The sequence below is a fragment of the Oncorhynchus gorbuscha genome, unplaced genomic scaffold (assembly GCF_021184085.1).
Source record: "Oncorhynchus gorbuscha isolate QuinsamMale2020 ecotype Even-year unplaced genomic scaffold, OgorEven_v1.0 Un_scaffold_1275, whole genome shotgun sequence".
Taxonomy (NCBI): domain Eukaryota; kingdom Metazoa; phylum Chordata; class Actinopteri; order Salmoniformes; family Salmonidae; genus Oncorhynchus; species Oncorhynchus gorbuscha.
In genome coordinates, this window is record NW_025746098.1 from 47501 (window position 1) to 65000 (window position 17500).

The 17500-nt window shown below is 45.6% G+C and overlaps 1 protein-coding gene across 1 annotated transcript in view; it reads left to right on the forward strand.

The window, feature by feature from the left end:
• The window catches only part of LOC124022035 (ELKS/Rab6-interacting/CAST family member 1-like), a gene marked incomplete at its 5' end in the record, with an annotated part of 162056 nt that overhangs the window by 43359 nt on the left and 101197 nt on the right, over positions 1-17500 (forward strand). The window contains one exon of the mRNA XM_046337084.1: positions 1-59. This exon is cut by the window's left edge and continues 43 nt beyond it. Coding sequence (XP_046193040.1) covers positions 1-59 — 59 coding nt within the window. The remainder of the gene's footprint in view (positions 60-17500) is intronic.

The window sequence follows — 17500 nt, forward strand, 5'->3', positions numbered from 1 at the left end:
AGCATCTGAAGGCCTCCTCACGTTCTGAGCAGACCAATCACAAACCCTCCCCAGACCAGGTAAGAACACATGCAATGTATGTAAATGAAATGTTAATATATGCAGTCTTCTAAGGAGAAAGGGCCTATTGGTCCCTGGAATATTTGTTTGCTGTTGAGGAAGACGGCTGTAGCGATGCCAGTTCAAATCCTGCTGTAGCGATGCCAGTTCAAATCCTGCTGTAGCGATGCCAGTTCAAATCCTGCTGTAGCGATGCCAGTTCAAATCCTGCTGTAGCGATGCCAGTTCAAATCCTGCTGTAGCGATGCCAGATCAAATCCTGCTGTAGCGATGCCAGTTCAAATCCTGCTGTAGCGATGCCAGTTCAAATCCTGCTGTAGCGATGCCAGTTCAAATCCTGCTGTAGCGATGCCAGTTCAAATCCTGCTGTAGCGATGCCAGATCAAATCCTGCTGTAGCGATGCCAGTTCAAATCCTGCTGTAGCGATGCCAGTTCAAATCCTGCTGTAGCGATGCCAGTTCAAATCCTGCTGTAGCGATGCCAGTTCAAATCCTGCTGTAGCGATGCCAGATCAAATCCTGCTGTAATGCCAGATCAAATCCTGCTGTAGCGATGCCAGTTCAAATCCTGCTGTAGCGATGCCAGATCAAATCCTGCTGTAGCGATGCCAGTTCAAATCCTGCTGTAGCGATGCCAGTTCAAATCCTGCTGTAGCGATGCCAGTTCAAATCCTGCTGTAGCGATGCCAGTTCAAATCCTGCTGTAGCGATGCCAGTTCAAATCCTGCTGTAGCGATGCCAGTTCAAATCCTGCATTCAGAATTCACCCTTTCTCACAATCCCTCCAGCTGGTCAACAGGGTCGGTTTATAAAGTCTGGTTTCTGGACGCTGTTCCAAGGGAAACTACAAACCTGTGAGACTGGTGGAGTAGATTGTGACTTTATACTGTACAGTAAGTCATTATAGTCCAGGGTGTTACAGTAAGTCAGTATAGTCCAGTGTGTTACAGTAAGTCATTATAGTCTATAGTGTGTTACAGTAAGTCATTATAGTCTATAGTGTGTTACAGTAAGTCAGTATAGTATATAGTGTGTTACAGTAAGTCATTATAGTCCAGGGTGTTACAGTAAGTCATTATAGTCTATAGTGTGATACAGTAAGTCAGTATAGTCCAGGGTGTTACAGTAAGTCATTATAGTCTATAGTGTGTTACAGTAAGTCAGTTTAGTCCAGGGTGTTACAGTAAGTCAGTATAGTCCAGGGTGTTACAGTAAGTCAGTATAGTCCAGGGTGTTACAGTAAGTCAGTATAGTCCAGGGTGTTACAGTAAGTCATTATAGTCCAGGGTGTTACAGTAAGTCATTATAGTCCAGGGTGTTACAGTAAGTCATTATAGTCTATAGTGTGATACAGTAAGTCAGTATAGTCTATAGTGTGTTACAGTAAGTCATTATAGTCCAGGGTGTTACAGTAAGTCATTATAGTCCAGGGTGTTACAGTAAGTCATTATAGTCTATAGTGTGATACAGTAAGTCAGTATAGTCCAGGGTGTTACAGTAAGTCATTATAGTCTATAGTGTGATATAGTAAGTCATTATAGTCTATAGTGTGATACAGTAAGTCAGTATAGTCCAGGGTGTTACAGTAAGTCATTATAGTCTATAGTGTGATACAGTAAGTCAGTATAGTCCAGTGTGTTACAGTAAGTCATTATAGTCTATAGTGTGTTACAGTAAGTCAGTATAGTATATAGTGTGTTACAGTAAGTCATTATAGTCCAGGGTGTTACAGTAAGTCAGTATAGTCCAGTGTGTTACAGTAAGTCATTATAGTCTATAGTGTGTTACAGTAAGTCAGTATAGTCCAGGGTGTTACAGTAAGTCAGTATAGTCCAGGGTGTTACAGTAAGTCAGTATAGTCCAGGGTGTTACAGTAAGTCATTATAGTCCAGGGTGTTACAGTAAGTCAGTATAGTCCAGGGTGTTACAGTAAGTCAGTATAGTCCAGGGTGTTACAGTAAGTCAGTATAGTCCAGGGTGTTACAGTAAGTCATTATAGTCCAGGGTGTTACAGTAAGTCAGTATAGTCCAGTGTGTTACAGTAAGTCATTATAGTCCAGGGTGTTACAGTAAGTAATTATAGTCTATAGTGTGATACAGTAAGTCAGTATAGTCTATAGTGTGTTACAGTAAGTCAGTATAGTCTATAGTGTGTTACAGTAAGTCATTTATAGTCTATATTGTGTTACAGTAAGTCATTATAGTCTATAGTGTGATACAGTAAGTCATTATAGTCCAGGGTGTTACAGTAAGTCATTATAGTCTATAGTGTGTTACAGTAAGTCATATAGTCTATAGTGTGATACAGTAAGTCATTATAGTCCAGGGTGTTACAGTAAGTCAGTATCATAGTCCAGGGTGTTACAGTAAGTCATTATAGTCCAGGGTGTTACAGTAAGTCATTATAGTCTATAGTGTGATACAGTAAGTCAGTATAGTCCAGGGTGTTACAGTAAGTCATTATAGTCTATAGTGTGATACAGTAAGTCATTATAGTCTATAGTGTGTTACAGTAAGTCATTATAGTGCAGGATGTTACAGTAAGTCATTATAGTCCAGGGTGTTACAGTAAGTCAATATAGTCCAGGGTGTTACAGTAAGTCATAGTCTATAGTGTGATACAGTAAGTCAGTATAGTCCAGTGTGTTACAGTAAGTCATTATAGTCCAGGGTGTTACAGTAAGTCATATAGTCCAGGGTGTTACAGTAAGTCATAGTCTATAGTGTGATACAGTAAGTCATTATAGTACAGGGTGTTACAGTAAGTCATATAGTCCAGGGTGTTACAGTAAGTCATAGTCTATAGTGTGATACAGTAAGTCAGTATAGTCCAGTGTGTTACAGTAAGTCATTATAGTCCAGGGTGTTACAGTAAGTCATTATAGTCTATAGTGTGATACAGTAAGTCAGTATAGTCCAGGGTGTTACAGTAAGTCATTATAGTCCATGTTACAGTAAGTCATTATAGTACAGGGTGTTACAGTAAGTCAGTATAGTCCAGTGTGTTACAGTAAGTCATTATAGTACAGGGTGTTACAGTAAGTCATTATAGTCTATAGTGTGTTACAGTAAGTCATTATAGTCCAGGGTGTTACAGTAAGTCAGTATAGTCTATAGTGTGACACAGTAAGTCAGTATAGTCCAGGGTGATACAGTAAGTCATTATAGTCTATAGTGTTACAGTAAGTCATTATAGTCTATAGTGTTACAGTAAGTCATTATAGTCTATAGTGTTACAGTAAGTCATTATAGTGCACCATAGTCTGGTCAAATGTTGTGCACTGTATATTTGGCTTATGGTGCCATTTGGCCCACAGAATTGATCCATCATTCCCATACAGCATCATCTACTCATCCTCTCATCTGATCTCCCCATACTGAGTCCACTTTTGTCTTCCACTCGTCCTCTGTTTTATGTCCTCCTTTACACCTTTCTCTCTTTCCCTCCCTCCCTCCCTCCCTCCCCTCCTTCTCCCTCCCTCCCCCTCCCTCCCTCCCTCGCTCTCTCCCCCTCACTCTCTCCTCCCTCCACCCCCTCCCTCTCCCCCTTCCCTCTTCTCACTCCCTCCCTCCCTCCCTCCCTCTCAGTCTGTAATGTTTAATGTATCCCTGTATCCCTCCCTCTCTCCTCCCTCCCTCTCCCCCCCCCCTCCCTCTCTCCCCCTCCCTCTCTCCCCTCCCTCCCCTCCCCCCCCCCCCCATCTACCCCCCGTCCACCCTCCCTCCCTCTCCCCTCCATCCCCCCTCCCCCACCCCCTCCCTCCCTCCATCCCTCACCCCCTCCCCCACCCCCCCTCCCTCCCTCCCTCCATCCCCCACCCCCACCCCCCCCCTCCCTCCATCCCCCTCCCCCCCACCCCCCTCCCTCCATCCCACCCTCCCTCTCTCTCTCTCCCCTCCCTCCCTCCCTCCATCCCCCTCCCTCCATCCATCCCCCATCCCCCATCCCCCTCCCCACCCCCTCCCTCTCCCCACTCCCTCCCTCTCAGTCTGTAATGTTTAATGTATCCCTAAAGGCTCTGTCCTGGTTTACAAGGCAAAGTCATTACAGCCAAGCATAAACAACAGGAAATTACATCTTTCACATTCAATAAACCACAGCACCCTCAGCTGTAAGCTCTCCTATTATTTCATATTAGGCACCAAAACGCATTTAGGCGCACAAAGGCCCTGACACACAGGCAGCATAGCAGACACACACACAGTACACATGAGAAGAATGTATACACACACACACACCACATTAGGCCCCAATCCCAGTCCAGTTCTCCATGCTTAGTGTACAACTTTCCAGGATTTGATTGGCTTTGTCCGTCCATTGTTTTCCCAATGCTCAATCATGTATAGCCTGAAACCTTCATGATGGACCTATAATGTTACTGTACCATACTGTGTTGTCCTGCTTAACAGACGGAGGGAAGGAGAGACAGATCTCCCAGAGCAGTCAGTCTACATAAGGAGGAGGAGAGAGTCAGATCTCCCCCCAGCAGTCAGTCTACATAAGGAGAAGGAGAGACAGATCTCCCCCAGCAGTCAGTCAGTCTCCCCAGCAGTCAGTCTATAAGGAGAAGGAGAGATCAGATCTCCCCCAGCAGTCAGTCTACATAAGGAGGAGGAGAGACAGATATCCCCAGCAGTCAGTCTACATAAGGAGAAGGAGAGACAGATCTCTCCCCCAGCAGTCAGTCTACATAAGGAGGAGAGACAGATCTCCCCCAGCAGTCAGTCTACATAAGGAGAAGGAGAGACAGATCTCTCCCAGCAGTCAGTCTACATAAGGAGGAGGAGTCAGAGGAGACAGATCTCCCCAGCAGTCAGTCTACATAAGGAGGAGGAGAGACAGATCTCCCCCAGCAGTCAGTCTACATAAGCCAGTCCTGGTTTATTGCTCAAATTCCCCCACTACATCATTTTAACATGGCGTCTTAACTTCTTCACCAGTACACCAAACATACAGTACAGTATGTATGAGCAATCCTGTCCACCAAGGAGTCCCTTCCATACCCCCAGGCCTCTGGCCCCAGAGGCCCCCAGAACAGAGTTATTCAGTTTGACACCTCACTCTAAAGGCTCCAGAACTGGAAGGGCCCGGAACAAGACGACATGGAACAGGGAGAGAGTTAGAGTTGATGAAGGAGGGTTGAGGGAGTGAGAGAGAGGGGAGGGGGGGTGGGGTGACACAGTGTGAGATAATGTGTGTGAGACAGTGTATGGGGACTGCTTTCTGTCACAAAGTCAACCTGGAAAATATAGTCGGTGAGAAAGAATGTCTGTTCGGTAAATATTCACACACACACACACACACACACACACACACACACACACACACACACACACACACACACACACACACACACACACACACACACACACACACACACACACACACACACACACACACACACACACACACACACACACACACACACACACACACACACACACACACACACACACACACACACACACACACATTCCGTTAATCACAGAAACCCCCATCCCATTCGCTCATCTCTAGTTGCCAAGAAAACACTTAGTGTCGCCTCGTCTCTCTCTGATCTGGGGACAATTCCCTGTCATTATTCACAGACGGACAGTCCAATGAAAACAGGAACAACGACAAGCATCACAACTCTCCACTATGTCATTCTTCCAGTCATCCATTCCCCTTCACTCATTCTGTTAGCATAGGGAGGCCTAAAACCACACGATACTGCACAGACAGACTGAGAGAGTGTGTTCTTCATCCTGGAGTCCTTCTAGCCGGGTTTCGTTTCCATCTAACACCCTTTATCCACCTCTCTGATGGAGTCTAAATCAAGTTACAGCCGTCATTAGTCTCTCTCCTTCTCACTCCCTCCCTAATTTATTTCTCTGTTTTTGTTTCTAGCTAGCTGTTACTGTAGCTGTTGTCGTGTTTCTAGCTAGCTGTTACTGTAGCTATTGTTGTAGTGTTTCTAGCTAGTTGCTACTGTAGCTGTTGTTGTCGCGCTTCTAGCTAGTTGCTACTGTAGCTGTTGTTGTCGTGTTTCTAGCTAGTTGCTACTGTAGCTGTTGTTGTCGTGTTTCTAGCTAGTTGCTACTGTAGCTGTTGATGACGTGTTTCTAGCTAGTTGCTACTGTAGCTGTTGTTGTTGTGTTTCTAGCTAGCTGCTACTGTAGCTGTTGTTGTCGTGTTTCTAGCTAGTTGCTACTGTAGCTGTTGTTGTCGTGTTTCTAGCTAGTTGCTACTGTAGCTGTTGTTGTCTGTGTGTTGTCGTAGCTAGTTGCTACTGTAGCTGTTGTTGTCGTGTTTCTAGCTAGTTGCTACTGTAGCTGTTGTTGTCGTGTTTCTGTTTCTAGCTAGTTGCTACTGTAGCTGTTGTTGTCGTGTTTCCAGCTAGTTGCTACTGTAGCTGTTGTTGTCGTGTGTCTAGCTAGTTGCTACTGTAGCTGTTGTTGTCGTGTTTCTAGCTAGTTGCTACTGTAGCTGTTGTTGTCGTGCTTCTAGCTAGTTGCTACTGTAGCTGTTGTTGTCGTGCTTCTAGCTTGTTGCTACTGTAGCTGTTGTTGTCGTGTTTCTAGCTAGTTGCTACTGTAGCTGTTGTTGTCGTGTTTCCAGCTAGCTGCTACTGTAGCTGTTGTTGTCGTGTTTCCAGCTAGCTGCTACTGTAGCTGTTGTTGTCGTGTTTAGCTAGCTACTGCTGTTGTTGTCTGTTTCTACTGTAGCTGTTGTTGTCGTGTTTCTAGCTAGCTAGTTGCTGTTGTCGTGTTTCTACTCCAGCTGTTGTTGTCGTGTTTCTAGCTAGCTGCTACTGTAGCTGTTGTTGTCGTGTTTCTAGCTAGCTGCTACTGTAGCTGTTGTTGTCGTGTTTCTAGCTAGTTGCTACTGTAGCTGTTGTTGTCGTGTTTCTAGCTAGTTGCTACTGTAGCTGTTGTTGTCGTGTGTCTAGCTAGTTGCTACTGTAGCTGTTGTTGTCGTGTTTCTAGCTAGTTGCTACTGTAGCTGTTGTTGTCGTGTTTCTAGCTAGTTGCTACTGTAGCTGTTGTTGTCGTGTTTCTAGCTAGTTGCTACTGTAGCTGCTGCTGTTGTTGTCGTGTTCTAGCTAGTTGCTACTGTAGCTGTTGTTGTCGTGTTCTAGCTTGTTGCTACTGTAGCTGTTGTTGTCGTGTTTCTAGCTAGTTGCTACTGTAGCTGTTGTTGTCGTGTTTCCAGCTAGTTGCTACTGTAGCTGTTGTTGTCGTGTTTCTAGCTAGTTGCTACTCCAGCTGTTGTTGTCGTGTTTCCAGCTAGTTGCTACTCCAGCTGTTGTTGTTGTGTTTTTAGCTAGTTGCTACTGTAGCTGTTGTTGTCGTGTTTCCAGCTAGTTGCTACTCCAGCTGTTGTTGTTGTGTTTCTAGCTAGTTGCTACTGTAGCTGTTGTTGTCGTGTTTCTAGCTAGTTGCTACTGTAGCTGTTGTTGTCGTGTTTCTAGCTAGCTGCTACTGTAGCTGTTGTTGTCGTGTTTCTAGCTAGCTGCTACTGTAGCTGTTGTTGTCGTGTTTCTAGCTAGTTGCTACTGTAGCTGTTGTTGTCGTGTTTCTAGCTAGTTGCTACTGTAGCTGTTGTTGTCGTGTTTCTAGCTAGTTGCTACTGTAGCTGTTGTTGTCGTGTTTCTAGCTAGTTGCTACTGTAGCTGTTGTTGTCGTGTTTCTAGCTAGTTGCTACTCCAGCTGTTGTTGTCGTGTTTCCAGCTAGCTGCTACTGTAGCTGTTGTTGTCGTGTTTCCAGCTAGCTGCTACTGTAGCTGTTGTTGTCATGTTTATTTTGAATGCTAAATGGCTGGATTACTTTCACCTCATGTCACAGTTTCCACAGCAGCAGGAAAGGGGCTGGTCTTGCTACAGTACTGCACAGTAGCAGGAAAAGGTCTGGTCCTGGCTGGTCTTGCTACAGTACTGCACAGTAGCAGGAAAAGGTCTGGTCCTGGCTGGTCTTGCTACAGTACTGCACAGTAGCAGGAAAAGGGCTGGTCCTGGCTGGTCTTGCAGTACTGCACAGTAGATCACATCATGGCGCTAATGTACTGTTGCAGTGCAGGAAAATTCTCAGCAACAAAAGAGTGATCAAATTAAAATCCGTAGATATTCCTGCTTTGCGCTTGGTTCCTACTGTCTTCATTGATAAAAGTATCTGCTTGTAAAATGGTGCTAGTATGTTATTGATATGAAAATGCAATGTTATTTGACTGACATGCAATGTTTTAATGCTTTCTGTTTCCTCACGGTAAGTAATGATATTACCAAAGTAATCTCCACCTAACCTTTTTCCTCCATTTTTTTATCTAACCAATAACCTTTCTTATTCCATGCTGCGTTGGACTAACTAACCAATAGGATGATGAGGAGGGTATCTGGGCATAGCCAATCCCTGCCCTCTCTCTCTCTCTCCGCCATTTTGTACAGAAGGGTGAGCGATCGTCTTTTTACTGGAGAATGCTGCTTTCTTCATAATCATCATTTCCTTCCTCTTTCACATCATGTCTTCCTCCTTCACCTCATGTCTTCCTCCTTCACATCATGTCTTCCTCCTTCACATCATGTCTTCCTCCTTCACATCATGTCTTCTTCTTTCACATCATGTCTTCCTCCTTCACATCATGTCTTCCTCCTTCACATCATGTCTTCCTCTTTCACATCATGTCTTCCTCCTTCACATCATGTCTTCCTCCTTCACATCATGTCCTTTCCTCATGTCTTCCTTCACATCATGTCTTCCTCCTTCACATCATGTCTTCCTCCTTCACATCATGTCTTCCTCCTTCACATCATGTCTTCCTCCTTCACATCATGTCTTCCTCCTTCACATCATGTCTTCCTCCTTCACATCATGTCTTCCTCCTTCTTCCTCCTTCACATCATGTCTTCCTCCTTCACATCATGTCTTCCTCCTTCACATCATGTCTTCCTCCTTCACATCATGTCTTCCTCCTTCACATCATGTCTTCCTCCTTCACATCATGTCTTCCTCCTTCACATCATGTCTTCCTCCTTCACATCATGTCTTCCTCCTTCACATCATGTCTTCCTCCTTCACATCATGTCTTCCTCCTTCACATCATGTCTTCCTCCTTCACATCATGTCTTCCTCCTTCACATCATGTCTTCCTCCTTTCACATCATTCTTCCTTCCTTCTTCCTCACATCATGTCTTCCTCCTTCACATCATGTCTTCCTTCCTCCTTCACATCATGTCTTCCTCCTTCACATCATGTCTTCCTCCTTCACATCATGTCTTCCTCCTTCACATCATGTCTTCCTCCTTCACATCATGTCTTCCTCCTTCACATCATCCTCTTCACATCATGTCTCCTTCACATCATGTCTTCCTCATGTCTTCCTCCTTCACATCATGTCTTCCTCCTTCACATCATGTCTTCCTCCTTCACATCATGTCTTCCTCCTTCACATCATGTCTTCCTCCTTCACATCATGTCTTCTTTCCTCCTTCACATCATGTCTTCCTCCTTCACATCATGTCTTCCTCATGTCTTCCTCCTTCACATCATGTCTTCCTCCTTCACATCATGTCTTCCTCCTTCACATCATGTCTTCCTCCTTCACATCATGTCTTCCTCCTTTCACATCATGTCTTCCTCCTTCACATCATGTCTTCCTCCTTCACATCATGTCTTCCTCCTTCACATCATGTCTTCCTCACATCATTCTTCACATCATGTCTTCCTCCTTCACATCCTCCTTCACATCATGTCTTCCTCCTTCACATCATGTCTTCCTCCTTCACATCATGTCTTCCTCCTTCACATCATGTCTTCCTCGTTGTGTTGTGCTCCTCCTGATGTTGGATCTCTTGCTGCTTGTCACCTCATTCTCCAACCTTGTTCTGTAATTGAATCCATCCTTTTTGGTCCACTGTGACCCTGTCAGTGAGCGTTGGCTTCATCGTTCATCTCCCGTCATTATTTGATCTGATATTTGGTGGTCTGGGGGTTTTTCTGCTACTTTGTTGAATATGCTTTGTGTTTGGACCTGAAATCAGCATTTTTACAAACAGTAGAGTGGATCAAAGTGATCATTATGGACTTGTTCAGAGAGTTACCGTATGCAGGCACACGCACACACACACACACACACACACACACACACACACACACACACACACACACACACACACACACACACACACACACACACACACACACACACACACACACACACACACACACACACACACACACACACACACACACACACACACACACACCTAAGTTCTGTATCTGCTTAGATATCTTAATAATTTTCCCAGTGCGTCATGGAAACATTGCACACACACCATGTACACTACTGGAAGCTTGGCTCTGATTAGCTAGCCATATTCAAATACATTACTGTCATCTGAAATATAATACCCAGTCCGATCCCGCTCGGCTTTCAAGAGCACTTACTGTTAGGCTCTGAGAGAGAGAGAGAGAGAGAGAGAGAGAGAGAGAGAGAGAGAGAGAGAGAGAGAGAGAGAGAGAGAGAGAGAGAGAGAGAGAGAGAGAGAGAGAGGAGAGACATAGAGAGGGGGACATAGAGAGGGACATAGAGAGGGAGAGAGAGAGAGAGAGAGAGAGAGAGAGAGAGAGAGAGAGAGAGAGAGAGAGATAGACGGAGAGAGAGAGAGAGAGAGAGAGAGAGAGAGAGAGAGAAGAGAGAGAGAGAGAGAGAGAGAGAGAGAGAGAGAGAGAGGAGAGAAAGAGAGAGAGAGAGAGAGAGAGAGAGAGGGGGACAGAGAGAGAGAGAGAGAGAGAGAAAGAGAAAGAGAGAGAGAGAGAGAGAGGGGGAGAGAGAGAGAGAGAGAGAGAGAGAGAGAGAGAAGAGAGAGAGAGAGAGGGAGAGAGAGAGAGAGAGAGGGAAAGACAGAGAGAGAGAGAGAGAGAGAGAGAGAGAGAGAGAGAGAGAGAGAGAGAGAGAGAGAGAGAGAGAGAGAGAGAGAGAGAGAGAGAGAGAGAGAGAGAGAGAGAGAGAGAGAGAGAGAGAGAGAGAGAGAGAGAGAGAGAGAGAGAGAGAGAGAGAGAGAGAGAGAGAGAGAGGGACAGAGAGAGAGAGAGAGAGAGAGAGAGAGAGAGAGAGAGAGAGAGAGAGAGAGAGAGAGAGAGAGAGAGAGAGAGAGAGACTCCGAGCCCAGACGACCTGGCCTTCTCCTCCTCTTCCTTCCTTCTCTCCTTCCAACAACAGCGTTCTCATGTTCTCTTCTCCGCTGACAGTGTTGATGGATGGCCTTGTGTACGCAGATTGAATGTACAGCTCTACTGTACAGCTCCTCCATATGAGCAGCACATGTTTTCTTTATATGCCGTTAGCCTAGTGCGTTAGCGTGTTGCTACAACTGGCACCGGTTCCCTATGAGCTTTCCCACACAACAGAGGCTAACTATGCTAGCAGGGCACTAAACCCGGCTACAGGCCCTGTTGCTGTACTGCTAATGAATTAGCCTTTAGCGCTCCCCTGCTGGTATTGGTAGCAGAAAGCCTGCAGGCTGGAATGTACACACACCGCCTGAGCAGTTGAATACAGAAGACACACACATGCGTGTAATTCACCATAGAGCATTGTGTTAGAACAGTGAGATGTTGTGCAGGTCCTGAACTGTACACAGTGACGGGAATCACTTAGCCAGAACTGTGGCTCCGTTCTCCCGCTAGCTCTCATTACCTTCTGACCCCCAGGCTCCTCAATAACACTGACCCACAGGCTCCTCAATAACACTGACCCACAGGCTCCTCAATAACACTGACCCACAGGCTCCTCAATAACACTGACCCACAGGCTCCTCAATAACACTGACCCACAGGCTCCTCAATAACACTGACCCACAGGCTCCTCAATAACACTGACCCACAGGCTCCTCAATAACACTGACCCACAGGCTCCTCAATAACACTGACCCACAGGCACTGACACTGACCCAGGCTCCTCAATAACACTGACCCACAGGCTCCTCAATAACACTGACCCACAGGCTCCTCAATAACACTGACCCACAGGCTCCTCAATAACACCCCACAGGCTCCTCAATAACACTGACCCACAGGCTCCTCAATGACCCATGGCTCCTCAATAACACTGCAGGCTCCTCAATAACACTGACCCACAGGCTCCTCAATAACACTGACCCACAGGCTCCTCAATAACACTGACCCACAGGCTCCTCAATAACACTGACCCACAGGCTCCTCAATAACACTGACCCACAGGCTCCTCAATAACACTGACCCACAGGCTCCTCAATAACACTGACCCACAGGCTCCTCAATAACACTGACCCACAGGCTCCTCAATAACACTGACCCACAGGCTCCTCAATAACACTGACCCACAGGCTCCTCAATAACACTGACCCACAGGCTCCTCAATAACACTGACCCACAGGCTCCTCAATAACACTGACTGACCCACAGGCTCCTCAATAACACTGACCCACAGGCTCCTCAATAACACTGACCCACAGGCTCCTCAATAACACTGACCCACAGGCTCCTCAATAACACTGACCCACAGGCTCCTCAATAACACTGACCCACAGGCTCCTCAATAACACTGACCCACAGGCTCCTCAATAACACTGACCCACAGGCTCCTCAATAACACTGACCCACAGGCTCCTCAATAACACTGACCCACAGGCTCCTCAATAACACTGACCCACAGGCTCCTCAATAACACTGACCCACAGGCTCCTCCATAACACTGACTCACAGGCTGCTCAATAACACTGACCCACAGGCTGCTCAATAACACTGACCCACAGGCTGCTCAATAACACTGACCCACAGGCTCCTCAATAACACTGACCCACAGGCTGCTCAATAACACTGACCCACAGGCTGCTCAATAACACTGACCTCCAGGCCGGGCTCCTCAATAACACTGACCTCCAGGCCGGGCTCCTCAATAACACTGACCCACAGGCTCCTCAATAACACTGACCCACAGGCTGCTCAATAACACTGACCCACAGGCTCCTCAATAACACTGACCCACAGGCTGCTCAATAACACTGACCCACAGGCTCCTCAATTACACTGACCTCCAGGCCGGGCTCCTCAATAACACTGACCCACAGGCTCCTCAATAACACTGACCCACAGGCTCCTCAATAACACTGACCCACAGGCTCCTCAATAACACTGACCCACAGGCTGCTCAATAACACTGACCCACAGGCTGCTCAATAACACTGACCCACAGGCTGCTCAATAACACTGACCCACAGGCTCCTCAATAACACTGACCCACAGGCTCCTCAATAACACTGACCCACAGGCTCCTCAATAACACTGACCCACAGGCTGCTCAATAACACTGACCCACAGGCAACACTGACCCACAGGCTGCTCAATAACACTGACCCACAGGCTGCTCAATAACACTGACCCACAGGCTGCTCAATAACACTGACCCACAGGCTCCTCAATAACACTGACCCACAGGCTCCTCAATAACACTGACCCACAGGCTGCTCAATAACACTGACCCACAGGCTGCTCAATAACACTGACCCACAGGCTCTTCAATAACACTGACCCACAGGCTCCTCAATTACACTGACCTCCAGGCCGGGCTCCTCAATAACACTGACCCACAGGCCAGGCTCCTCAATAACACTGTCAAACATACAGTATATCTGGATCTATAATCTGCATCATCTGTAGTATTCTGTGTTCTTGGAATAGTAGAACTAAGCAGAAAGTCTGAACATGTGTTGTACATTTGAAGAGCTACAGGTATGTAGGAAGTCTGCAGTATTTTCACTCAAATGAAAGAGTACTTCCTGTCCATTATGGTGTTTACAGCCCCTTCTAGGTAGTTGTGTACAGAACCGTTACAGAGCCACCCTGCTAGTCTGTGAAGTTCAACAAAAACTGTTCACTATGAATCAAGTTTAACAGTCTAAACACAGACATGACATTTAACCTTCTGAACTAGCAGTGGACCTTTTAACATCCCCCCCCACACACACACACACACACACATACACACACACACACACACACACACACACACACACACACACACACACACACACACACACACACACACACACACACACACACACACACACACACACACACACACACACACACACACACACACACGTGCAAGCACGCACACCACAACCACCACCTTGATTTAAACCAAGGTAAGGAGCCTATAGCTCTACTCTCTGCACTTTGAGCCTTGTTTTATTGGACAGAGAGGAGCCACTACCTCATGTATGTAGCAGGCCCATGTACTAACATGACTCAATAAAACAAGTCTGGGTGGGTGGTCAAACCTCTCTCTATATATACTATCTCAGTTACGTAGCAGTCCCATGTACCAACATGGCTCTGAGCCCCGGTTCAATAAAACAAGTCTGGGTGGGTGGTCCAACCTCTCTCTATATATATAGACGCACTATCTCATGTCTCTATATAATATCTTGTGTATGTAACAGGCCCGAGGGCTGTTGCTGTGACCGTATTACCGCCACACTGGCACTCATGAGTCATGACCGCAGTAAAATTCCACATGACTGTTGGGTCACGGTAATCACCTCTCAGGACATGCTTTGGTAGTACTCAACTCACTACTGACCTGGCTAATGGCCTGGTACTCAGGGCTCTATTGTCCCTCCATCAGGTCCTAATGGTCTGGTGCTCAGGGTTCTATTGTCCCTCTATCAGGTCCTAATGGCTTAGTACTCAGGGTTCTATTGTCCCTTCATGAGGTCCTAAAGGCCTGGTACTCAGGGCTCTATTGTCCCTCCATCAGGTCTTAATGGCCTGGTACTCAGGGCTCTATTGTCCCTCCATCAGGTCCTAAAGGCCTGGTACTCAGGGATCTACTGTCCCTCCATCAGGTCTTAATGGCCTGGTACTCAGGGATCTACTGTCCCTCCATCAGGTCTTAATGGCCTGGTACTCAGGGATCTACTGTCCCTCCATCAGGTCTTAATGGCCTGGTACTCAGGGATCTACTGTCCCTCCATCAGGTCTTAATGGCCTGATACTCAGGGCTCTATTGTCCCTCTAACCACTCTGACCACTCTGCAAATTCCATCGAAAATCACATCAAACACTGATCATCAAAACAGTATTGTGCTTTTAAAACTCACCTCACTGTGATTGACCAGTTTGAAGAAAGAAGTTCAACAACAACAGAGTGGACAACATGGTTGTTGTGGATGTTGTTTCAAAACCTAACAATGAAATGGACAGTGTTTTCTAAGGTGATGATTCATTCAAAACACCATTATGCATATTAGAGCTCATACACAGGTCTATATTCAGAGCCTTCAGGAAGTATTCAGACCCCTTCCCTTGTTCCACATTTTCTTACGTTACAGCCTGAATCCTAAAATGGATTCGATCATTTGTTCCCTTCATCAATCTACATACAATACCCTATAATGACAAAGTGAAAACAGTTTTTATAAGTGTTTGCTATTATATTACAAATAAAAACAGAAATATCTTATTTACATAAGTATTCAGACCCTTTGTTATGAGACTTGAAATTGAGCTCAGGTGCATCCTGTTTCCATTGATCATCCTTGAGATGTTTCTACAACTTGATACCATTTGAGTCCACCTGTGGTGAATTCAATTGACTGGACATGATTTGGAAAGGCACACAGCTGTCTATATAAGGTCCCACAGTTGACAGTGCATGTCAGCGCAAAAACCAAGCCATGAGGTCGAGGGAATTGTCCGGAGAGCTCCGAGACAGAATTGGGTTGAGGCACAGATCTGGGGAAGGGGTACCAAAAAATGCCTGCTTGGAGTTTGCCAAAAGGCATCTAAAGGACTCTCAGACCATGAGAAACAAGATTCTCTGGTCTGATTAAACCAAGATTGAACTCTTTGGCCTGAATGCCAAGCATCTCGTCTGGAGGAAACCTGGCACCATCCCTACAGTGAAGCATTGTGGTGGCAGCATCCTGCTGTGGGGATGTTTTTCAGCAGCAGGGACAGGGAGACCCCATAGGACGGTGGTGAGGGGGGGGGGTGTTGATGTTTACATGGCTTCAGATAATTGATGCATGTCTGTGTTTCGGTCGAGGGCTCCTGTCTCCATTGTAACCAAATATGTGACTTCATTGTTACCAGTATGTGTGTGGTCTCTGGTTTCTGATTGGAGAGCTGGTTACTGATGTACCATTCTCTAACTGCAGTTAGGTGTATTGGTTGACATTACATCATGCATTTGATAGAAGGAGACGAGGGGAAGAAGAGAGGGGTTAGCAGGCTTTAGGGAGACTTGTGTTCCTCTCCCCTCCAATAGAGACACACACTGTGGGTTTGGGCAGGGTGGATGGGGCTGGATGAGGAGGGTAGACTAGAGGGACCTGACATGCCATTATCTAGTAGGACTTATAATGCAGTCGGGGGGAATAGTCAATACACTGATTCAATACACTGATTTATTTACTACGGGGTTGACGAGCAATTTCTACCAGACCAGTGTTTCCTCTGGATAGAGAGACATCCTCAAACACCCTCTTGTCCCTGTCTCCTGTCTCACCTCCACTCTCCCTCTCCTTTAGGAGAGAGCTTTAGAAGCCATGATTTGATTTAAGAGGTCTACTTAACTCATAGTTATTATACCCTAACAACACAGAGGTCTACTTAACTCAGTTATTATACCCTAACAACAGAACAGAGGTCTACTTAACTCCTAGTTATTATACCCTAACAACACAGAGGTCTACTTAACTCAGTTATTATACCCTAATAACACAGAGGTCTACTTAACTCAGTTATTATACCCTAACAACAGAACACAGAGGTCTACTTAACTCAGTTATTATACCCTAATAACACAGAGGTCTACTTAACTCAGTTATTATACCCTAACAACACAGAGGTCTACTTAACTCCTAGTTATTATACCCTAACAACACAGAGGTCTACTTAACTCAGTTATTATACCCTAACAACACAGAGGTCTACTTAACTCATAGTTATTATACCCTAACAACACAGAGGTCTACTTAACTCATAGTTATTATACCCTAACAACACAGAGGTCTACTTAACTCCTAGTTATTATACCCTAACAACAGAACACAGAGGTCTACTTAACTCATAGTTATTATACCCTAACAACAGAACACAGAGGTCTACTTAACTCCTAGTTATTATACCCTAACAACACAGAGGTCTACTTAACTCATAGTTATTATACCCTAACAACACAGAGGTCTACTTAACTCATAGTTATTATACCCTAACAACAGAACACAGAGGTCTACTTAACTCATAGTTATTATACCCTAACAACACAGAGGTCTACTTAACTCATAGTTATTATACCCTAACAACAGAACACAGAGGTCTACTTAACTCATAGTTATTATACCCTAACAACACAGAGGTCTACTTAACTCATAGTTATTATACCCTAACAACACAGAGGTCTTCTTAACTCATAG